General features: G+C 37.7%; 1 protein-coding gene across 2 annotated transcripts in view; it reads left to right on the forward strand.

The window, feature by feature from the left end:
- The first annotated feature begins 1203 nt into the window (after positions 1-1203).
- MAP3K7 (mitogen-activated protein kinase kinase kinase 7) overlaps positions 1204-20331 on the forward strand; it is a 65625-nt gene continuing 46497 nt past the window's right edge. Inside the window, exons 1-5 of one of the 2 annotated variants that reach the window (XM_024731814.1) lie at positions 1204-1545; positions 14305-14415; positions 17303-17368; positions 17858-17903; positions 19080-19218. In XM_024731814.1, the coding sequence (XP_024587582.1) occupies positions 1426-1545; positions 14305-14415; positions 17303-17368; positions 17858-17903; positions 19080-19218 (482 nt within the window). In that variant the 5' untranslated portion in view covers positions 1204-1425. The remainder of the gene's footprint in view (positions 1546-14304; positions 14416-17302; positions 17369-17857; positions 17904-19079; positions 19219-20331) is intronic. The other variant, XM_024731816.1, reaches the window with a different exon arrangement.

Below are 20331 nucleotides of genomic sequence, written 5' to 3' on the forward strand. Positions count from 1 at the left end.
ATGACAGAATATTTTCCAGGAGTTCATACTTAATTGCCAAATTCAATGACCTATTTGCAATCCCAAATGAGTTAAACTTACTTCTGTACAGCATTTATTTGGCTGGCTATTCCTTAACTGAAAAGCTCTCCTACAGTGATATTCCGATCACCATTCCCCCACTTTTTTGCCTGTTCCTTTTCGGTCTCATACTGAGACTTAGAATTTGACATTCCCAGGGTTTCACCCTTGGTCCTTAAACCTTCATCTCTAACTCCAATTTTCCCAGTTAGGCTTCAGGTCAAACTGACTAAAGTTTAACAGCTAGTTTAAAACTAAAAATTGTGTTGATAGTATTGATACAACACCGGCATTACTTTCCGCCTTATAGATATTCGGACTTAGGTTCTACTAGCCTGTGAGAATTGTAATTGTTTTACTCTGAGCCTATTTTCTCACGTCCTGAAAATGGCAACAAAAATATTTAACTTGCAAGGCTACTGTTAATGATTAAACTATAAATGTAAAGCATCCAGCACAGTGCTCTGCACTCCGACACGTACCATAACACACCCCATAAATTCAGATGAACGACAAATTATGCCAAATTATAAGTATCTACCTTACCTAATATTAACTTCTGTTCGTGAGGCTACATAGTGTTAATCAAGTTACACGCGCTGGCTCGCTGTGTATTATTTTCTTTAGAATTTCTCATAGCATCAGGGACTGGCTCAAAGTAACAGTAGCAACCGCTTCCTTCCAAACACATTGAGGGAAACACATTTTCCAAGGCTTTTTAAGAAATAGTTCAGTTTAGCTTAGGGGTGAAACTGAAAAGTAAGCTTCGTAACAAAAACTCAAGCCAACTCTACCGTCCGTCTGCAGGTCTCTGAGGGAAAAGGGAGCGGGGTCACAACATAGTTCACGAAGCAGAGTACAAACCCAAGGTTTTATCTTTCCCGCCGGTTCCTAGAGGACCAACCACACTGATATTCTATCGTGCTCTGCGCCACTTCCGTTCGCGCGTTTTAATTACGTCACGCGCCAGTTCTCGCGGTATCTTCCGGTTGCTGAGGCCCTTTAACAAAGATCTCGCGAAATTTGTCCAACGGGTCCAATCTAGCCTCTCACCCTCCCCCACTCCACCCCCAACCCGTCCTTCCTTTCTCTGTCTCTGTCACCACTCTCCTCCCCTCCCTTGAGCTCACCGCCCACCTCTGGTTTCCGATTTTAGGCCGGAACCGGAAGTTTTGTGGGCGGGGCCCGGCGGAGGAAAACGCAGCGGAGCCTAAGCCGGGACTCGGCTGTGGCCGCAGCCCCTGTCCCCGCCACGGATCGCCGTGGCTCCAGGTTGAAGGTCGGTCCGGAGGCCGGTGGGCGCGGGTCTCCCCCGGACTGTCCGGGCCGCAACCTTCCCTGGCCCCCCGGGTTCCGCAAGGGATCATGTCTACAGCCTCCGCCGCTTCTTCGTCCTCCTCGTCTTCCGCCGGTGAGATGATCGAAGCCCCCTCCCAAGTCCTCAATTTTGAAGAGATCGACTACAAGGAGATCGAGGTGGAAGAGGTGAGCGAGGCCCGGCACGGAGGCGCCGGCCCCGGCCGGTCCAGGTCTCTTCCTGGTCCCGACTCTTAAGGCGCCTCCTCGACCCTTCTGTTTCGTGGGGTCCACCCGGGTGTCCCCACACTCCACGGAGACCGGGTGTAAAGGGGACTCTCCGCGTTCACCTGCTCCGGTGTAGCTCTCTTTTTTCCTCACTTCGGCACTCTTGAGTTTGAATTTGCTATTCCGGTGCCTTGATTTGGGTCATCTCAAACAGAGAAGGATGAACTGGTGCGGTCGTGTGGTCCACCAGTTCTCGAATCTGTTCAGTAGTAAAATTCATCAAAGACCATGGCCGTTTTGGAGTTTTGGTTCTCTAAGGCATAGTGTTGTTAAGGGCCAAGGATTTTATTATGTTCGACTTCCAGCTCAGCGTCTGGCGCCCAGTGAGTGTTCTATGGATGCTTGATAAATTAATACATCCCCAGGTCTAACACAGTTTTTCCCCGAGTACGGAATGGTTCTCAGCTTAGCCGATTCCATAGAGCAGTAGTCGTAATAGTAAGTGTTCTGCCTTCAATTAGACTACTTTAGATTGATTTCACCTTTAGTACTGTAGACTGCTATACGATGAAAAGATGTTTCAAGTAGCATATTCTGAAAAGATAACTAATGATTTCGGTGACAACCAGAATATATCAGACCAAAAATCGCTGTTAGAAAACCCGAATCCATTCTTTATTCTACAATAAATTATTTTAGAGCAAGGTAATAATGTGCCTTTAATAACTGCTTCTTTCCAAATTCACAGAGATTGGTTGTAAAGTCCACAAAATTTAGAAAAGTAAAATCTGTATATATGTAAAGATACACTTTAGAAAGTGTTAAAACTTTGGTTGAAAATTGTATCTGCTATTTACCATTTGTTTATCATTTTTAAAATGTACTAAGCACCTTACATTACATACACCAAAAAGAACCCTGTATGTCCTATATTACAGACTGTCAATTACCTCTACTTTAAAAATTCAAAATTATTTTTAGGTGGTGGCAAGCTAAAAGTAGTGAGATAATTATCCTTCAACAAATAATTTTTTTCTATGCATGTTTTGGAAGAATAATGGATTATTTAATCATATTTTTACTTGAATAAAATAACCTTAAAGGTCACTGAAAACAACCTCATTTTACAAGATAGTGTAAGTGGGAAGAGCAAAGCCTTTGGAAGGAGTTAGATGAAGGTTCAGTATATCAGCTATGCCACTTATTAGCTGTATGATTTGGAGCAAGTCTCTTGACTAACCTTGTTAAGCTTTCATTTCCTTAACTGTAAAATAGGGATAATAATTTCTATTTCATTTTATTTGTATAACAGATTTTATTAGGTAATACATGCAAAACACCCAACACTGCCTGACACACATTACTAGGAAACTGAGTTACAGAGAGGAACAGTGACCTGCTTTAAGGTCACATGGCTAAAAGAAGGACCCATAGTTTGGAAAGAGGGGGGAAATGTGTGTGTGTGTGTGTGTGTGTGTGTGTGTGTGTGTGTGTGTGTGTGTGTGTTCTATTGAGGCTATGATAAATTCCTTTTTAAGAATTGGATAGTTGATCCAGCTTTCATGGCTAACATTCTTTCTTTTTTAAGAATGAAAATTTGGTGAGTCAGTATAAAAGAATTACAGTTTTTAAATAAGCATTTACGTCTGCTCTGTGGTGAACTGCTATGCTTGTAGACTACAGATTGTCATATAATAATAACTTGTACTTCATGGTCTTCCAAATGCTTTCACAGGCTTACATCATTTGGTTTTTACCACCTTAGTTTTCCCACACTACTTTCTAAAGCATTTTACATTCTTGGTTACTAAGGTGTCATTTATCATTTTACTGCTCTTCCTCCGAAGCCACTTAACTTCTGATTGAGGTTCTGTTTCCAAAGACCCTTCCTTCAGTTTAGATAATGTTTCAACTTTTCTTTGGTATTTTTAGGACATTCCTGAGGAGTAAATTTTTGTTTGTAGCTGAAGTTTTCTAATGTCAGGCAGTCATCTAATTTTATTCTTCTCACTTTTTTATTACACAGTTTAATTTCATGTTAAAGATTGAATTTAGACTTTTCTAATGTTAAAACTGTTACATAATTTTCATTATATTCTTTATTTTCACATTAAAACAGTGTTGCATAATCTAGGGTGCACAGCACTCAGTAACTATTTCTTAACTTAGATTCTACTTCTGGCTTAAAATCTTGAATAAGAGAACAGAGAAAGGTGACTAAAAACAAAAAGTATTTTATGTTGCTTTCAGTATTTTATGTGGTACCAGTATATTGCATATAAATAAAGAAAATCATATTCTGTTTCTCAAATAAGTGTAATTGAATCAGCATTATATCGATTCAGTTGGAAACTATGTAAGAAAAATACTCCAACCATAAGCCAAATATGCATTCATTTCGTAGGTGCATATTTTTAAGGCATTAGCTGATTTTACGCCTTACATTTCTAATATCTCTAATATCATGACTCAGTAATATCAGCGTGGAACTTCCTAAATTCAGTTCTGATATCAAATTATGTCAGGTCTCAGCATCAGAAACCTATGTAGGTACTTTTTTTTTTTAAAGTCATTTAGCTTTTGTCGTGGATCTGAGTGTAGAGACTGTTGGAATAAACTGTGAGGTATGCACATTGTGGACTAGCTTGCAGGAAGTGGTGAAGGCAGTGTGTTGTGGTAAAAAAGTGTACCCAGTAGGCTAGGTATTTAGAAAATGTCAATGCCATACGGATTTTGCCATAATGTGTTTCAGTAACTTTGAGCAAGTCACCTTATTTTTCTGGGCCTCTGATTTCTCATGTAAAATAAGAGATTGAACAAGATCATGTAAGGTCTCTTCCAGTTCTGAAATGAAAACACATTATTGTTTGCAGTATTTATGCTGTGTTTCCACAGTAAGCTTTAAGAACAGTGATCATGACCTCTTGTGGACTGTAGTTTGTGACTAACTAATCCTGGTTAAATAGGGCAAATGATACCCCCATTTTACAGATATTGACAAATGGTCATAGAGTTTGATTTGCCAGGAGCCTCATGTCTAATTAAATGGTAGAGCCAGGAAATGAATTTGCGATTTCTCACTCCTGAGTCATTTGCTCTTTCCATTTGGATTTACAGGGTCACTTTGGTTCTTTCTGAAGTACTCTGTAACCAAACCTTATTGTAAGAATGGGGAAACAAAATACCGATTTCCTTTATAATAGTTGGTCTTGAGCATTTAATGAACAGTGTCTTCTGTGGATAATACTGCTAAGATTATGGAAGATGAATAGAAGGATCCTAGGATTCTCTCCTTAAAAACTTTGACTTACTGTGAGGCTAGATTTTTAGGACCACAAATTTAAAACTATGAATGTAATGTAAATTGAGCATTTAACCCATAATTTGAAAGTAGAGTTTATCACAGAAGGCTCCATTGAGTGGGAAAGATTTTGAAACTACATTTTGAATAAAGTAAGCATCAGAGATTGGGAAAGATACTAAGATGAATTTTCTTTGCAGTTGTTCCTCTGCCTCTAATGCTCTTCTCCCCAGAACTTCAAATGGCAGACTCCTTCTCACCATTCAAGTCCCACTTCAAATGTTACTTCCTTAGAGAAGCCTTCCCTGAGCAACCTAGATCTTTGTCATTTTTGTTATCCTTCATGGTACTTACCAGTAACCAAAATTATGTATCCCCCCAGCAAAGTTTAACCTGTCTTATTCCCACTTGTAACTCCAATGCCTAGCATCTAAAGGTTTTCTATAAATAGTTGCTGAGTGAGTAAATGAAGTTACCACAGCATAATCATGAGAATTTTAGTGTCCATCTGGTTCTCTTATATGGTCTGGTTCTTTTATGTGATATAACCAGAGGTTAAGATAAGTTAGTGATTCGGCTAAAGTAGCATTTACACTAAAAATGAAATCTGATTCTCTTTGCAAATGTTGATTCCATTACAATCCATTATACCTAGCAAATACTTTGGTTTAGCCAGGGGTAAAAGATGCTGCAAAGGGTGAGGTGCTGAGAGTAAGCCATGTATTGGTGGGCCTTTACTAAAATGCTAAAAAGACCGTATTTAGTATGGTTGCTTTTTAAAGGGGAGACCCACAGTGTTGATGTCAAGAATAACATATGTGCAAGACACATATAATCATTGCAGCATTTATATCTTCTTAAGTTTCATTATGGAGACATGCAAAGATTTTGTTTTAAAGGGAAATACAGGAAGAACTTTGGTAGTGATGTACATTTTGTAATTTTACGTTATAAGTATATGGGCAACTGATAACAGAGAAAAACCTAACTTACAGTGGCCTGAATAAACTGATTCTATAGATTTGTTAGTCAGTATTAATATTATGAACATCCAGAATTATTAATAAGCTCTTCCACGTGAAGCTTAGTAATTATTGTATTCAGTAGAAATCTGTAATTGTTATCTCAGTGAAGAGGTAACCACAGCGGTAACTTTTATATTGTGCATGTGTAGCTTAAAAGATGACATGGGCATATTATTTGAAAGAAGGGCCTATTAAACAGGTCGGATGTCTTATGGCTGGTTTTAAAAGACTGCATGAAAAAGTCAAAAGAAAGTTTGAATAATCAAAGTTTTCCTTTTATGTTATCAAGTCTGTCTTGTCAGCAGATGGCAGTTCTACTCTGCAACAGTTTATTAATAGATATTGAAGTTCTGAAATCGTTGGAGGCTCCAGGTTCTAACTGATAAATGTTAAGATCTATGCTTGTTCTGTCATGTTCCAAATTTCTAGCCAGAGTAGTGGCAGCACAGCCAGGGTCCATTCACATAGACCACAGAACAGAGCCAAAGCAAACTGACAGCTACAGTCACTGAACTAAAAATAACATGAATTGGGCACAATTAAGAATTATTTCATAGTAAATTAAGAGCACAGTGGCATACATGCTTTTCCATGTAGTTTTAGTTTAGGTGGTTTTTTGTTTTTAAAAACCTGACTTGAATAAAGGAATGGAGTAGTCTTCTGTCTTAAAGAAATTAGTTTTTAAAGGAGTTGCTTTCTTTAAACACATACACCAACTTCTGATTTTGGTTTTTGTGCCTTTTAATACTAATTGTATGGAAATATTCTATAATCATCTCTCTTATTCTTCTGTACTTTTTATTAAGGAATTAAATTTAAATCTGCTTTATTACATGAGACTAAAGTTGTGGACCCAAAACCATGAGGGCTAAACCATAGGGGGAGAGCTACATATAATAAGAGAATTAATCTGAGAACATTTTAATTTAGAAAACATTCATAAATTCAGAAGGAAATATTTCTAAATTGATTTCCCTTTTAAAACCAAAATTCTCTTTGCGTTCCTCTGTTCTTCTAATTTTACATCTGAGGGATTGTGAAAAGTATCTGAAATATTTATTTCTAGGTTCACCATTTTGGATGGATGTGTGTGTTGGAGGGGATACTTGTAATTTGGATGTGCACCGTTTTTTACACTCTTGGTGAAAACTGATCTTTGGGGAAAGCTGTCAGTTCAAACTAATTGTTAATGATAATATGTCAAAGAACCTTACTAAGAAATGAATGCAATCCAAAAAGCATATTTGATTGTGAACTTGAGTTAGAAATTTGGTAGTAAGTAAAAAGTGACTTCCTTCCAGTGTTTTGTAGTTTGAATATTAGTTTTTTCATTGTGTACCTCAGTTGCCATTGTGTCGCAGTTTGCCATCTGTGCCACTCTTTTCTCCTGATCTACCATGTGTCAGGAAAAACATTACGTTGCTCACAAGAATTCTCCTTTTCCTTTCTTCCTGCCCAAGATGTCATGTCCATATTATTTATGGAAAACTTCAGCAAGGGAGGGCTCTCTGGTCTATGTCATGGTTTCCAGTGAAGTGTCCTGTCTCACAATTATGGTTTTAATATAACCTAATACAGTAATTCTCAAATATCACAATCACCTGAAGGGTTTGTTCAAACACAGATTGCTGGGCCGGACCCTCAGACTCAGTAATTCTGGGTGGGAACCTGAGAATAACATCTTCTCAAATTTCCAGGCAATGAAGATGCTTCCGGCCCAGAGACCACACTTAGAGAGCCATTGGCTTAATGCTTTTGCTGTTTTTGTCTGCTTTCTTCTTGAAACTCTTCTTTTTTGGCTTCTTGTGGCACTTTCCGGGTTTGCCTGCTACCTTATTGACTGCTGCATCTCAGTGTTTGCTGGTTCCTTCTCCTCTGTGTTCCAAATGTTGAAGTGCTTCAAAGCTCAGTTCTGGGACCCCAGTATTTACATGTTATTTTTTGGTCACAGCATCCAGTTGATTGACTAGAAGTACCAACTAAATGCTGATGACTCTCCCAAGTTTTCATCTCCTGCCTGACTTCTCCCTGACTCATGTTTCCACTTTCTTTCTTGATATCTCCGCTCGGATATCTAATAGGCATCTTAAGCTTTATGTGACTAAATCAGAACTCTGTGCCGTTAAAAAAAAAGAAAGAAAATCTGCTTGCTCCAGTCTTTCTTATCCTTCATTAAACTGGTGCTGAGTCTAGACGTTATCCTTGATTCATCTCTTTTCCTGTCCACCTGTCCTGCCTGCATGCAGATCATCATTGACTTTATCTCTAAAACCTATCCCAGATCTGCCCATTTTTCTGCACTACCATCAACCTTGTCCTCAAAGCTCTTCTCTCTTGCTTGGGCTGCTTTTACAGCCTCTACCTGGTCTCTCTTTGTATATATGCTAGCTTCCCTACAATCCATTCTTCACACTAGAGCCAGAATGATTTTTTCTTTTTTTAATGCAAAATCATGTCACATTCCTCCTTAAATTCCTCTAATTGCTTCCCATTACTTAGACTGAAATCCAAACTCCTTTTCATGGTGCCAAGAGCCGTTCAGGATCCAGAGTCTGCCTCTATCTCCAGCTTTATCTTTTTTTATTTTTTTAGCATCGTTATTGGAGTATAATTGCTTTACAATGGTGTGTTAGTTTCTGCTATATAACAAAGTGAATCAGCTATAGGTATACATATGTCCCCATATCCCCTCCTTCTTGCATCTGCCTCCCACCCTCCCTATCCCACCCCTCTAGGTGGTCACAAAGCACCGAGCTGATCTCCCTGTGCTATGCGGCTGCTTCCCACTAGCTATCTATTTTACATTTGGTAGTGTGTATATGTCAGTGCTATCTCCACCTTTATCCTGCATCACTCTTCCCTTTTCCCACTATGCTCCACTCACACCAAACACTCCAAGTATTCCTCTGGGTCACCACTAAAGTATCACCTTTCTCAGTGAGGCTTTGCAGGACTATCCTGTTTAGAACTGGGGTGGGGGTAGTGCACGCACGTGTACACACACACACAATTATGCTGCTTTTCTTCTTAGTGCATTTATTAGTTTCTAAAATATATCTTTTTTAAAAAAATAAACCTTGCTTCCTCTTTATGTGTCTCCCTCCACGAGAATATAAGTAGTTAGAGCGAGGATTTTGGTTTGGTTTGTTCCCTTCTTTATCTGGAATGCGTAGGATAACGCCTAGTCTATTGATGGGGTTCAAATATTGTTGAATAGGAAATGAGGGGTTTTTTTCCCCCTTTAGGGCCTTTACTTTAGTTGTTTCTTCTTCTTTGCTTGGTTCCATGTGTCATTCAAATATCAAGTTAGTAACCTCCTCAGATGGCATTTCATACTATCCAGCCATAAGTTTCACCAGTCTCTTTGTCACATTATTCAATTTTTTGGTTTTCTACACAGCATTTATTTTACAAGCTGATATTTTTCTTATTCATTTTTTTGTCTATTGACTGTCTTTTCTTTCCTCTCCCGGCCCCCCTTAAATTGAAAGTACATGCCTCGTAGATCAGGGCCTTTGTCTTATTTACAGCTGTATCTCTTGTATCCCAGATGGATGTAGTAGACATTCAAGAGATATTGGTTTAAGAAGTAAAGAAATGAAGTTCATCATTCTCTTGGCATTAGCCTCACTTCACCCCTTGAAAGCAGGAGATCTTACCCATTTTTCCATGCTTGCTGACTAGGCCTTCCCCTTTGGCTTTCATTGATCCTCTGAAATTCAGCTGAGCTCTACATTTAGCTCCCTGTATTTGAGCTGTGTACCATCCAACAGCCTCCTTCCTGCAGTCAGAAAACTCTTCAGTTACCTTGTTTTTCTCTTGGCAAGAGTTTTTCTGTATCATTTCCCTATACTGTCGGGGCTGAGAGAACCTGGGTAGGGCCTCCCTCTGACTGTCTCCCTTGCCACACTTACTCATTTGCAGCTTCCCGTGTTGGCAAAGCATATCCTGTGAGGCTGCTTCCTCCTGGGGATCTCAGTGAGAAGTTGGGAGGGAGGGGGCATGGGAATAGGTCTTTCCTGCCCTTGAAGCCCTAAGTCTGTCCTGAAAGCCGCCATCATGGACTCTCACCTTTGGCTCTCTTCAGCCAGGAAGTGTTTCTTTTAAAAATTTCAATGCTGTTGTTTTGTCTTGAATTTCTTCTCTACCTCATTTTCATCCCACAAAGGCAGGAATCAATTCTTTATATATATTTTTTCTTTCACTCCTAATATTTATGCCATTTGAAAAAAATGAGAAGTCACATTTTGATTCTGTGATATGGTGATTTATAAGAAATAGGTACTTGGTCGTTCAAATGATCAAAATATATTTCTCATATATATATTTGGTCTTTGTCTACAGTTCCTGGCTCACAGCTCCCCAAACTCTCTGATTTTCATAAGTGAAGAGAGAGATAAAGATGTCTCAAGGTTAATTTTGGACCACACCTAAGGATGGGGCTGGTTGCCAGGAGAACCAACAATGTGATTAGAGGGTTGGAATTTTCAGTCCCACTGCTCTGACCTCTGGGGAGAAGAGAAGGGCTGGAGGTTGAATCATTCATGGCCCTGTAATACAGCTCCATATAAACCCAGAAGGACAGGGTTCAGAGAGCTTCCAGGTTGGTGAACACGTGAGGATTGGGGGAAAGTGGGGCACAGAGAGGGTATGGAAGCTCCGTGCCCTTTCCACTTACCTTGCCCGGCTGTTCCTGAGTTATATCCTTGTGTAGTAAACTGGTAATCTAGTAAGTAAAGTGTTCGTGTTCTGTGAACCACTTGAGCAAATTAATCAAACCCAAGGGAGGGGGTCATTGGTACCTCCAGTCTATAGCTGGTTGATGAGAAGCACAGGTGATAGATAACCTGGCTTGTGACTGGCCTCTCAAGGGGGAGGGGTTGCACTCTGGTAGAGCTGAGCCCTTAACCTGTGGGATCTGATGCTCTCTCCAGGTGGATAATGTCAGAATTGAGCTGAATGGTAGGATGTCCAGCTGGTATCTGAGAATTGCTTGGGAGTGTGGGGAAACCCCCCTCCACACACTGGAACTGGTGATCAGAATCATTAGATACACAGAAATATAATTTGTGAAGCAATGACTCTGTGCCTCTAACCTTTGAATTCACAGCAGTTATTTTTTCTATCATGTATTTCAGTTTATGTGTACAACCTTGGGCATCTTGGACTTACTTTATTATCATTTTAGATCTGTTGTTTCACCATACATGTGAAATATAATATGGCCCTAATGTGAGTGGAGGCTTCTTAAGTACATGGGCTCTCATCTTACATGAATATGCCTGTTTGTATTTCAGACAGTTCAAAAAATTGCTTTCTTAAACAAAAGGGAGGAAGCTTATCATGTCCTTGCTTGCCCACATTTTGTTACCATAGTTTTACATTGCAAACTTAGAGTCAGCCGTCATCTCAGCACTAGGTGGCATTTGTGCATCACAATTAGTCATGCACACCTTACACAGTTTTTACAACAGATGTATGATCCACAAATGCAATGTTTGGAATCCCTGCAGGGACATTTCTGAGAATAGGAAAATGAAACAAGAGGAGACCTACCGAGTACCAGTTGCTTTGATGTATTTGTAAATATATAATTGAAGAATATATTAAATTACTTCACACTCATTATTTCATAGTAATATCAATAAGTTGGCTGGTCTCCATCCATGCTTTCTTAGCCGACATTGTCATAAAGTTGAAATTCATTTTAGGACCTGTTTGCTATTCATAGTGGTTAATTGTGAGAGAAATGAGGAATATAGCTCCTGAAACTGATTCATACCCAACTCCAAGCACTTATTATTCTTTTGTAATATTGAAGAAAATGCCTGGTTTTGACTTATGAACACTATAGATATTCGCTGAGGAAAATGTAAGCATCTCCCTTTTACTGTTGAGAAAGCAGAAGCTCAAAGACATTAACTTGCCCAGTATTGGTAACTAATAGGCAGACAGAACCTACACTTAAACTCAAGTCTGTTAGGTTCCAGATCCTAGGTGTACTTTTTCTGTTATTCTGATGGTACTAGGTTTAACCAATAATCATTCATGTTAAAGTAACTGAATGACAAGTCCAAATAACTGACGTTGGTTCCTTTCCCTCATGAGAGGTGTGGAGGAGGGCTAGAGCCTAAGCAGGAGGTCCCTGAGCACCCAGGGCTAGGAATGGAAAAAGGGAAAGTCACTAAAGGAAAGACAGCCCAGTTTCCTTTAAGTTAATGATATCCAGAGGCTGAATATAGAGTGAATTGGTCATTACATACTCTAGGCTTCAAATCCTGGCTTCTCTGACCCTGTGATCTTGGGCAACTTGCAACTGTCTGACTCAGTTTACTACTTACCTTAATGGAGGAGGATTAAATGTGTTAATGCATGAAAGCACATAGACTAGTACCTGGCACATGATAGGCATTCAGTAAATGTTAACCATTTGGGTGGTTTTATACATTAAGCAACATGAGAAATGTCCATACTGCTTTGTGTAATGTTTGAATTGGAATTTGAGGTATGGCTAGAATGGCCATCCATCTCAGTTTACAACTACTGTCCTGGTAGTTATAAGCGCCCCTTTCTTACTCTACAAGGAGTCCCTGTACATGTAAGTTTGCCTGAAGTGAAGACTCCTCCTCCAAGAGAAGATATAACTGCTCCTTTCCGAAATATAATACAGATATATGTGTACAAATCAGGATCTCTAACATTCTGGTGTTAGACTTCCTGGCATCAGACTGCACTTGCTCTTTACTAGCTACATAGCCCTGGGCAAGTTAGTTGATTTCTTTAAACCTAGATGCTTCATCTGTAAAATGAAGATACCTCTAGTACCTGTCACCTAAGGTTGTGTAAATGATGCAATGTATGTAAAGCACTTAGCTTAGTGCCTGCTATATAGAAAGTACATCATAAATGAGAGCTGTACAGGGAATTAGATTTTTTGCTTAAGGAAGTACTTAGGTCTGTTGGAAGTTGAAATGGAGTAGATGGCACCTAACTAAGGTCATTTACAGTGATAATGTAGAATGATTTTGTTCTAACAAGTATCTAAAGCTATTCTTTTGTTGTTGTTTTAATATTTTGGCAAATTTCAAACATTAATAGAAGTCGAATAGCCTGAGAGAGGAATGAATTCATGAGCTACCCATCAGCTTCAACAATAATACAACATATTGTCAATTTTTATTTTTAACTTAAAAAAAAACTTTAATGAGATATATTTTACATATCATAAAATTTACCCATTTGAAGTATACAATAATTTGTACAAATTTGCTAAGTTGTACAAACATCACCAGAAATCAGTTTTCAAACATTTTCATCACCTTGGTGTAGGATTCCTCCTACCCATTTACAGTTAATCCCAGTTTCCACTCTTAGCCCCAAACAACCACTGATCTACTTTCTACCTCTAAAGATTTGCCTTTTCTGGACATTTTATATAACTGGAATCATACAATATATGATCTCTTGTGTCTGGCACTCGAGCGTAGTGTTTTTAAGGCTCATCCATGTTGTAGCATGTATCAGTAGTTCATTCCATTTTCTTGACAAATAATATTCCATTGTATAATATGATACTAGCATGTATCAGTAGTTCATTCCATTTTCTTGACAAATAATATTCCATTGTATAATATGATACTAGCATGTATCAGTAGTTCATTCCATTTTCTTGACAAATAATATTCCATTGTATAATATGATACTATGTTTTTACTGTCTCTCACAGTGGCCAGTATTTTATCATCTCTATTTTTAATCTTTCCCCTCTACTCCCTACCCCCACTGAATTATTTAAAAGCTACTTTTTAATTTCATAAATATGAGAGCTTAAAACATTGATATGTTTCTGCTTTTTATTTATTTTTTTCCAAGCCATCTTCTCTCTATCCTCTCATTCATCTTGCCTGTTTTAATTTGTTTTCTGTCACTAAGAGTCTTTTTTTTTTTTGCGGTACGCGGGCCTTTCACTGTTGTGGCCTCTCCCACTGCGGAGCACGGGCTCCGGACGCGCCGGCTCCGCAGCCATGGCTCCCGGGGCCCAACTGCTCTGCGGCATGTGGGGTCTTCCCAGACCGGGGCACGAACCTGTGTCCCCTGCATCGGCAGGCGAACTCTCAACGACTGCGCCACCAGGGAAGCCCTCTAAGAGTCTTTTTTGTTTGTTTTCAGTTTTGAGAATGAAGAGATGTCTAGACCGTAAACTTTCAAAGAGAGAGACAGTACATTTCATTATCTCCTCACTCTAATGAAAATTCATACCTACTCAGTGGCAAATCCAGATCGTGATGATTACTAAAAATCTTCTTTAATAAATCTTTCAGATTGGCTTCAGTGTTATGCATTAGACTGTTATTTGTTTCTGATTCTCGTGAGTTTTTTTTTTTTTTTTTAAAGGTCGTTGGAAGAGGAGCTTTTGGAGTAGTATGCAAAGCTAAGTGGAGAGCAAAAGATGTTGCTATTAAACAAATAGAAAGTGAATCTGAGAGGAAAGCTTTTATTGTAGAGGTAAGTTGAAGTGTCATTTCTGTTGTGTAGTTCTTCACCTAAGATACTCTGTGAATTTAATATTATGAAAAAAAATGTTTCTCGGTTGTCATTTCTCTGTATACTTGAACATCAGCAGTTTGGTTGAACCAAAGGGAATGCCATAGGAATATTTTTTCATTCACACTCTTAATTCTGATTTAAAATTAGGGGAAAAGAGAATTAGTTACATAAATGAATTCGTCCCTGAATTAAAATACAATCTCTTCCATGTAATTCAGGTCTATTTCAAGGCATAGAATTTAAATTTTAAAATAGAAAAGAAATGGTAATCTCTCCTATTATCTAAAATTAAGAAGGGAAATTTTATGCATTCATTTTTGACTGAACATTTTTAGAAATTCGAAAGAGATTATTTTAAGGAAAAACAATTTCAAATTGGTTTCTCTCATTTAACACGAAAATTTACAACTCTCTTCTCTTACATATTTGATGATGGAGGAGAATTTGATAATCATGAGATTATTGTATTACCAGCTTCATTCTTTTATGCTGTTTTATATATTAGATCACAGTATTTCAATAAAGCAATGGTTTTATCACTTTTTAACTTCATTGGCCAATCGATGAGTGGTCTTTACCTTATAAACCTTCTGAATTTATATCTGTGATTTTATTTAATTATAATTTCAAAATATACTTCATGATACTTTATAATGTATAACATGAAGAAATGAGAACTTAATTGTGAGATGATGAAGTGGATTTTTGTAATTAGTTGCATGAGTTGAGAAATGCTGATGAATGGTTTGATGTCATCATGAAGAAAGATGATCTATAGTAGTATGTTCCAGGAGTCTGGCTTTATCTTGCCTTATTCACAATTTTTGTTTATGGTTTATATGAGGTCATTGATCGTATACTGTTGTATTGGCAGTTTCCTAAAACTAGGTAAAAATATGTGTTAAAGGCTAGCAATCCAGAGTCAAAAAGATCATAATAGCTTGGAGAAAAAAAGTTTCTCATCAAAGTTTTGTTGATAAATTGTCAAATGGTTCTCCATGTATTCTTACTTAAAAAAAAACGTTAATCCCCGTACCTCCTCGCATCAAGTTTTCTGCTTCTCAGAGGCAACTACTTTGAGCTCATCCCTTAGTTTTATATGGTATCCCCCAATCCAGAGACTCACACCTTCTCTAAAGAAGGTATTATTATATTTCTATCTCTGTATTTATCTCTATATTAAATATATATCTCTATATTTAGGAAGGTATTACACCTTCTGTAAAGAATCAACCTCTAATCTTTGAGACAGTAAAGAGGCAGTCACTAAGCTGTTTGAAGTCAGGGCTGGAGGGAATCTTTGGTCTAACTTTTAAGCAATCTCTCTGCTCTTTTATTAGCTTGTATGAATAGATACCTGGTACTACCACCACTCCTCCACCTTTTGGGAGGTTTGTGAGATAAATCTGGTTGCTTCTCACTTTTTCTCATTTCTTTTAGGTCTGCTGTGTTAGTTATTGCTGGTCATTTGCTGTCCAACTTCCAAAAATATGTCCTGTTTTCTCATTTCACATTCTCTTCATCCTTCTGAGTTTATGCCTTGAAAAAAACACCTTTACCTTCTTAGTGGTATTTGAGGAGGGAACAGGAATAAATGCTTGAATAATCTGCTATCTGAAGCTCAATAGTGAATCTTAACGAGATGAAATATAATAAATAGTGATATTAAGTCTGTTAGGACTGAAAATCTACAGATGTCGGCTGTAGAAAAATACAGCTTTCTAAGTAGCATGTAGTAAAAAGGTTTACCTTAGTGGACTTCATATGAGCCAGCAATATAATGTAGGTAGTAGAGAAGGAAAGGAAGAAGAAAGGGGGAGAAGCAGAAAAGGGAAAGAAGAGAGAGCAAGGCGCAGTTTGGGGGGATATGTTAATAGAAATTTGAGATGTAGAGAAAAGGAGATGAGTGCAGCCAAACCCCTCACTGACCTCCATATGAATCATTGGATTGGATTGGATAAAACTGGAAGTAAGGAGACCAGTTAGGAGAAGGCTGTAGTAATTACTACAGTGGTTCAGGTTGGAATTGCTAAGGCAGTGGTAGTGGGAATGGAGACGAGGGAATTAACTCAAGAGATGGAAGATGGAAGGAAGAGAATGCAGATTTTAAGTCAGACCAAAGTTCAAACCCTGGCTGTACTGTTTCCTAACTCTAGGGTATTTAGCAGCTCATTTAACCTTCTCTGAGCCTTATCTTAAAGGTACCTCATCTTTAAAATGAAAATGATAATACCTACCTTGCAAAGTTGTGAGGATTATACAATATCTATAAAGTGCCCACCAGTGCCCAGCATAGAGTAGGTCGGCTATTCATTCAACCATCACCTTTGAAGATGATGATGATGATGATATGGCTTCTTCTGGTTTGGATAACTCAGCTCAGTGCCATCTCAGGGATGGCATCCTAACATTTCTTGGCAAAGTTAGTTTCTTCTAATTTGTACTTATGCCTTGTACATAACTCCTGTTATAGCATTTGGCACATTGCTTTAATTATTTGTGTACATGTCTCTCCCCCAACTAAACTGTGAGAGCTCTGGGCAGGGATTCTGTGCCATTCTGGGCAGGCACTTAGGACCACAGTGCCTGCTACATAAGAAACAGTAATTGCTGATTGAGTACGCTAATGTTTTGTACAGTGTTAAGATTTGAATGATACTGTGAGATCACTTCGTTAAAAGTTAGCACTTTTTAAAAGAAACCTTAATTTGTTACAGCTTCGGCAGAAACAGTGATTGCTGATTGATTACACTAATGCTTTGTACAATGTTAAGATTTGAATGATACTGTGAGATCACTTCGTTAAAAGTTAGCACTTTTTAAAAGAAACCTTAATTTGTTACAGCTTCGGCAGTTATCCCGTGTGAACCATCCTAACATTGTAAAGCTATATGGAGCCTGCTTGAATCCAGTAAGTTTGTCACTTTTTCATTATACTCTGTCTATAAGAAATGATGTGGCAGATACGTGCAGCTGTGTAGTTTATGAAGCTATTTTGATCTGTCACATTATTTCAAAAAAAAATTATATGTGTTTCTAATCTGTTAGCAACACAATATAAGGGAATAGTTGTCTTAGGTGGTCTTATCCAGTAACCTCATCTTCTTAGGAGGCTTACAATATCCTATGACAGCACCTGTTCATTTGCACTGGAAAAAGTCACCACAGATCTCGTGATTATGTTTTTATATACATCTCCACTCTTAGACAGTGGTCCCCTAGAAGACAAGGTCTTAGATCATAGATACCTTTTATTTCCTCTAGCACTATTCACATAGTAGGGGACAAAAGAATGATTTTTAATGCATTTATAAAATCAAAGGTTGAACTAAGTTATCTCTCAAGTTCCACAAGATGGTATAGCTCTGTGGTTAATTATTCTGGCATATGTTTCCTTTAGGTGTGTCTTGTGATGGAATATGCTGAAGGGGGCTCCTTGTATAATGGTGAGTGTCATTAGACCTGTCTTTACCTAGTAGAGTGAAATAATTGAAAAGCTTTTAATATAAATTGTAAGTTACTTAATGTTCTTCACAGTTTATCCTCAGAGTCCCAAAAGGAGGTAATTAAAAAAAGAAATCTGCTAAAGATTAAAAATGAAAAGACAAGATGCTACAACATTAGTATGTGAAATTTAGAGGTCTAAGGATATCAATCTTTTAAATTGATGGTACTCTGCATAATGTTAAAAGCATTTAAGTAAAGTCAAACTTGCTTTTTAAATAGATTTTAAAATATCTTCATACTTTTAATTTTTTCTTTTTGCCCTCTCTTAGCTTTCAGTCTCCTCTTCTAGAACTCTTTAACCACACATCCTTATTCTGCTTTATTTTGCTTTTTTCCCAAAAAATAAAATTGTGAAAATTCACTTCACAGAACATTTTTTTTAAATACAGCAGGTTTTTATTAGTTATCTATTTTATACATGTTAGTGTATATGTGTCATTTTGATAACAATGAAAGGAAACTGTATCGTTTAGTTACCTTTATAGAACAGAGCTAACCCTTTCACTGTAAGAAACACCAAACATATATATAAATAGTCTCTTGTCACACCATTTATATAAAATAAATTGTAGCATTTTATTTTTTAAATTAACATTATTTTATATAAACTTTTACTTATATTTACTGCTCATGTGATCATCATTGTTAATGGCTATCTGATACTCCCGTGTTTTATTTGGTTGAACTATTTCTAGTTTTTAGCCATTATAGAAAGCATAATTGTAAACATCTTGTTGCACATTTTGTTTCCTTCCATAGTATTTCTCTGTATCTCTCTTATAGTAGTATGTCATCACATTGCTTATAATTTATGGTATTGTGTGAAAGACTGCATCTGTCAATATGAAAAAACCTGGTAATGTATATTAATTTTACTTGAATGTATGTATAACAGTTAATGGAATCCTATTAAATGTTACGTACTTATGTGGTAGTTATCCATTTTAAATCATTAACTATTTCCATCTTTTTATTCGGAAAAGAATGAAAAGCAGGACCGATGGGAGCATGTGTAGGAAAATACCCAGCCGTGTGTTCTGATAGTGCTTGCATTCACTTTGTGTCTTTTGTTATATGCAATAAAGTTCTTTTTAGTTTGTGCCTTTCTTTTGCAGTGCTGCATGGTGCTGAACCATTGCCATATTACACTGCTGCCCACGCAATGAGTTGGTGTTTACAGTGTTCCCAAGGAGTGGCTTATCTTCATAGCATGCAACCCAAAGCTCTAATTCACAGGGACCTGAAACCGCCAAAGTAAGTTCTAATAATGTGGTCTCTCTCTCTCTTGCCATCCCCTACCCACTCCCTAATTTAAGCTGGTCGTTGCACATCAGTTTTTCTTCTCTCATCCCCTTTGGCTTGCTCAAGAATGTTTGTTTTTTATTTTTTTAAGATTGTTTACTTTTAACTCACCTTCATCATTTAGTCATTTATCTAAGCTTGCATTTTAGAATGTTGTCTTTAGTGGCATTTTTATTTTGGTTGAATTTTTATTTTTAATAACTTCTACCTTAGATTAGCATAATTCTAGAACCTATTAGTCTGTAAGTCCTATTTTGTGCCCACGGTATGTATTGTTTTCCCTAAATAGTTAGTTCCATGTGAGCAGAGACAAGCCTGTCTTGTTCCCCACTCTATCCCTAATAAGCACAATGTCGACATTATACAAAAATATACAGAGTGGTTATTATTTGCCTTTTCAGAGGAAGGCAAAGGGCATTGCTGGCACATCTGAGTAGAAATTGAAAATATTCTGGATTTCTCCTTATTGAGGATTCTGGGACTTTGAAAGAACTTCAAAATTCCCTACATAAATATTTTTAAAGGCTAAAACTTTGTGGATTTTTTGTTTCTGTGGGTACACGATTAAAGAAAACATACATATTTTTGTCCCCATTTCTCTCTAATTTTTTTCTTCTCTGTCCACCTGTGAGAAAGTAAAAAGTCCCCATATGCTCTTTCCCCTGTACCCCTAGCCACCACATCAGTCCTCAGATAAGAGGTATCCCCTAGGAAATCAGTCTCAAGTATTCCATTCTCTTGATGCTGGTTTAAAGCATTAAAGCATCCCTTCTGGGTATAACTTCTCACTCTCCTATCTAATCTGATACACTCTACATAGGTTTCAACTCTTGGAATCACTGTTCTCGCTAGTGTACCTTATTTCCACCTCCAAGCTTAAACTGATTTCCCTTTCCCCGGGTCCCTGGTCAAATAATGTTTAAGCCCTAGATTTATGATACTTTTATTTTTTTAACTTGACTCCTGAGGTTGTTGTTGCAGCTACCTGTCTTGGGTAGTAAAGAAGAAAGCACTTTTTTTTTTCCTAGTTTTGGAGACTGTGTCCTCCATAACCCCCCCCCCCCC

Source organism: Neophocaena asiaeorientalis, unplaced genomic scaffold, assembly GCF_003031525.2.
Source record: "Neophocaena asiaeorientalis asiaeorientalis breed wild unplaced genomic scaffold, Neophocaena_asiaeorientalis_V1.1 scaffold232, whole genome shotgun sequence".
NCBI lineage: Eukaryota > Metazoa > Chordata > Mammalia > Artiodactyla > Phocoenidae > Neophocaena > Neophocaena asiaeorientalis.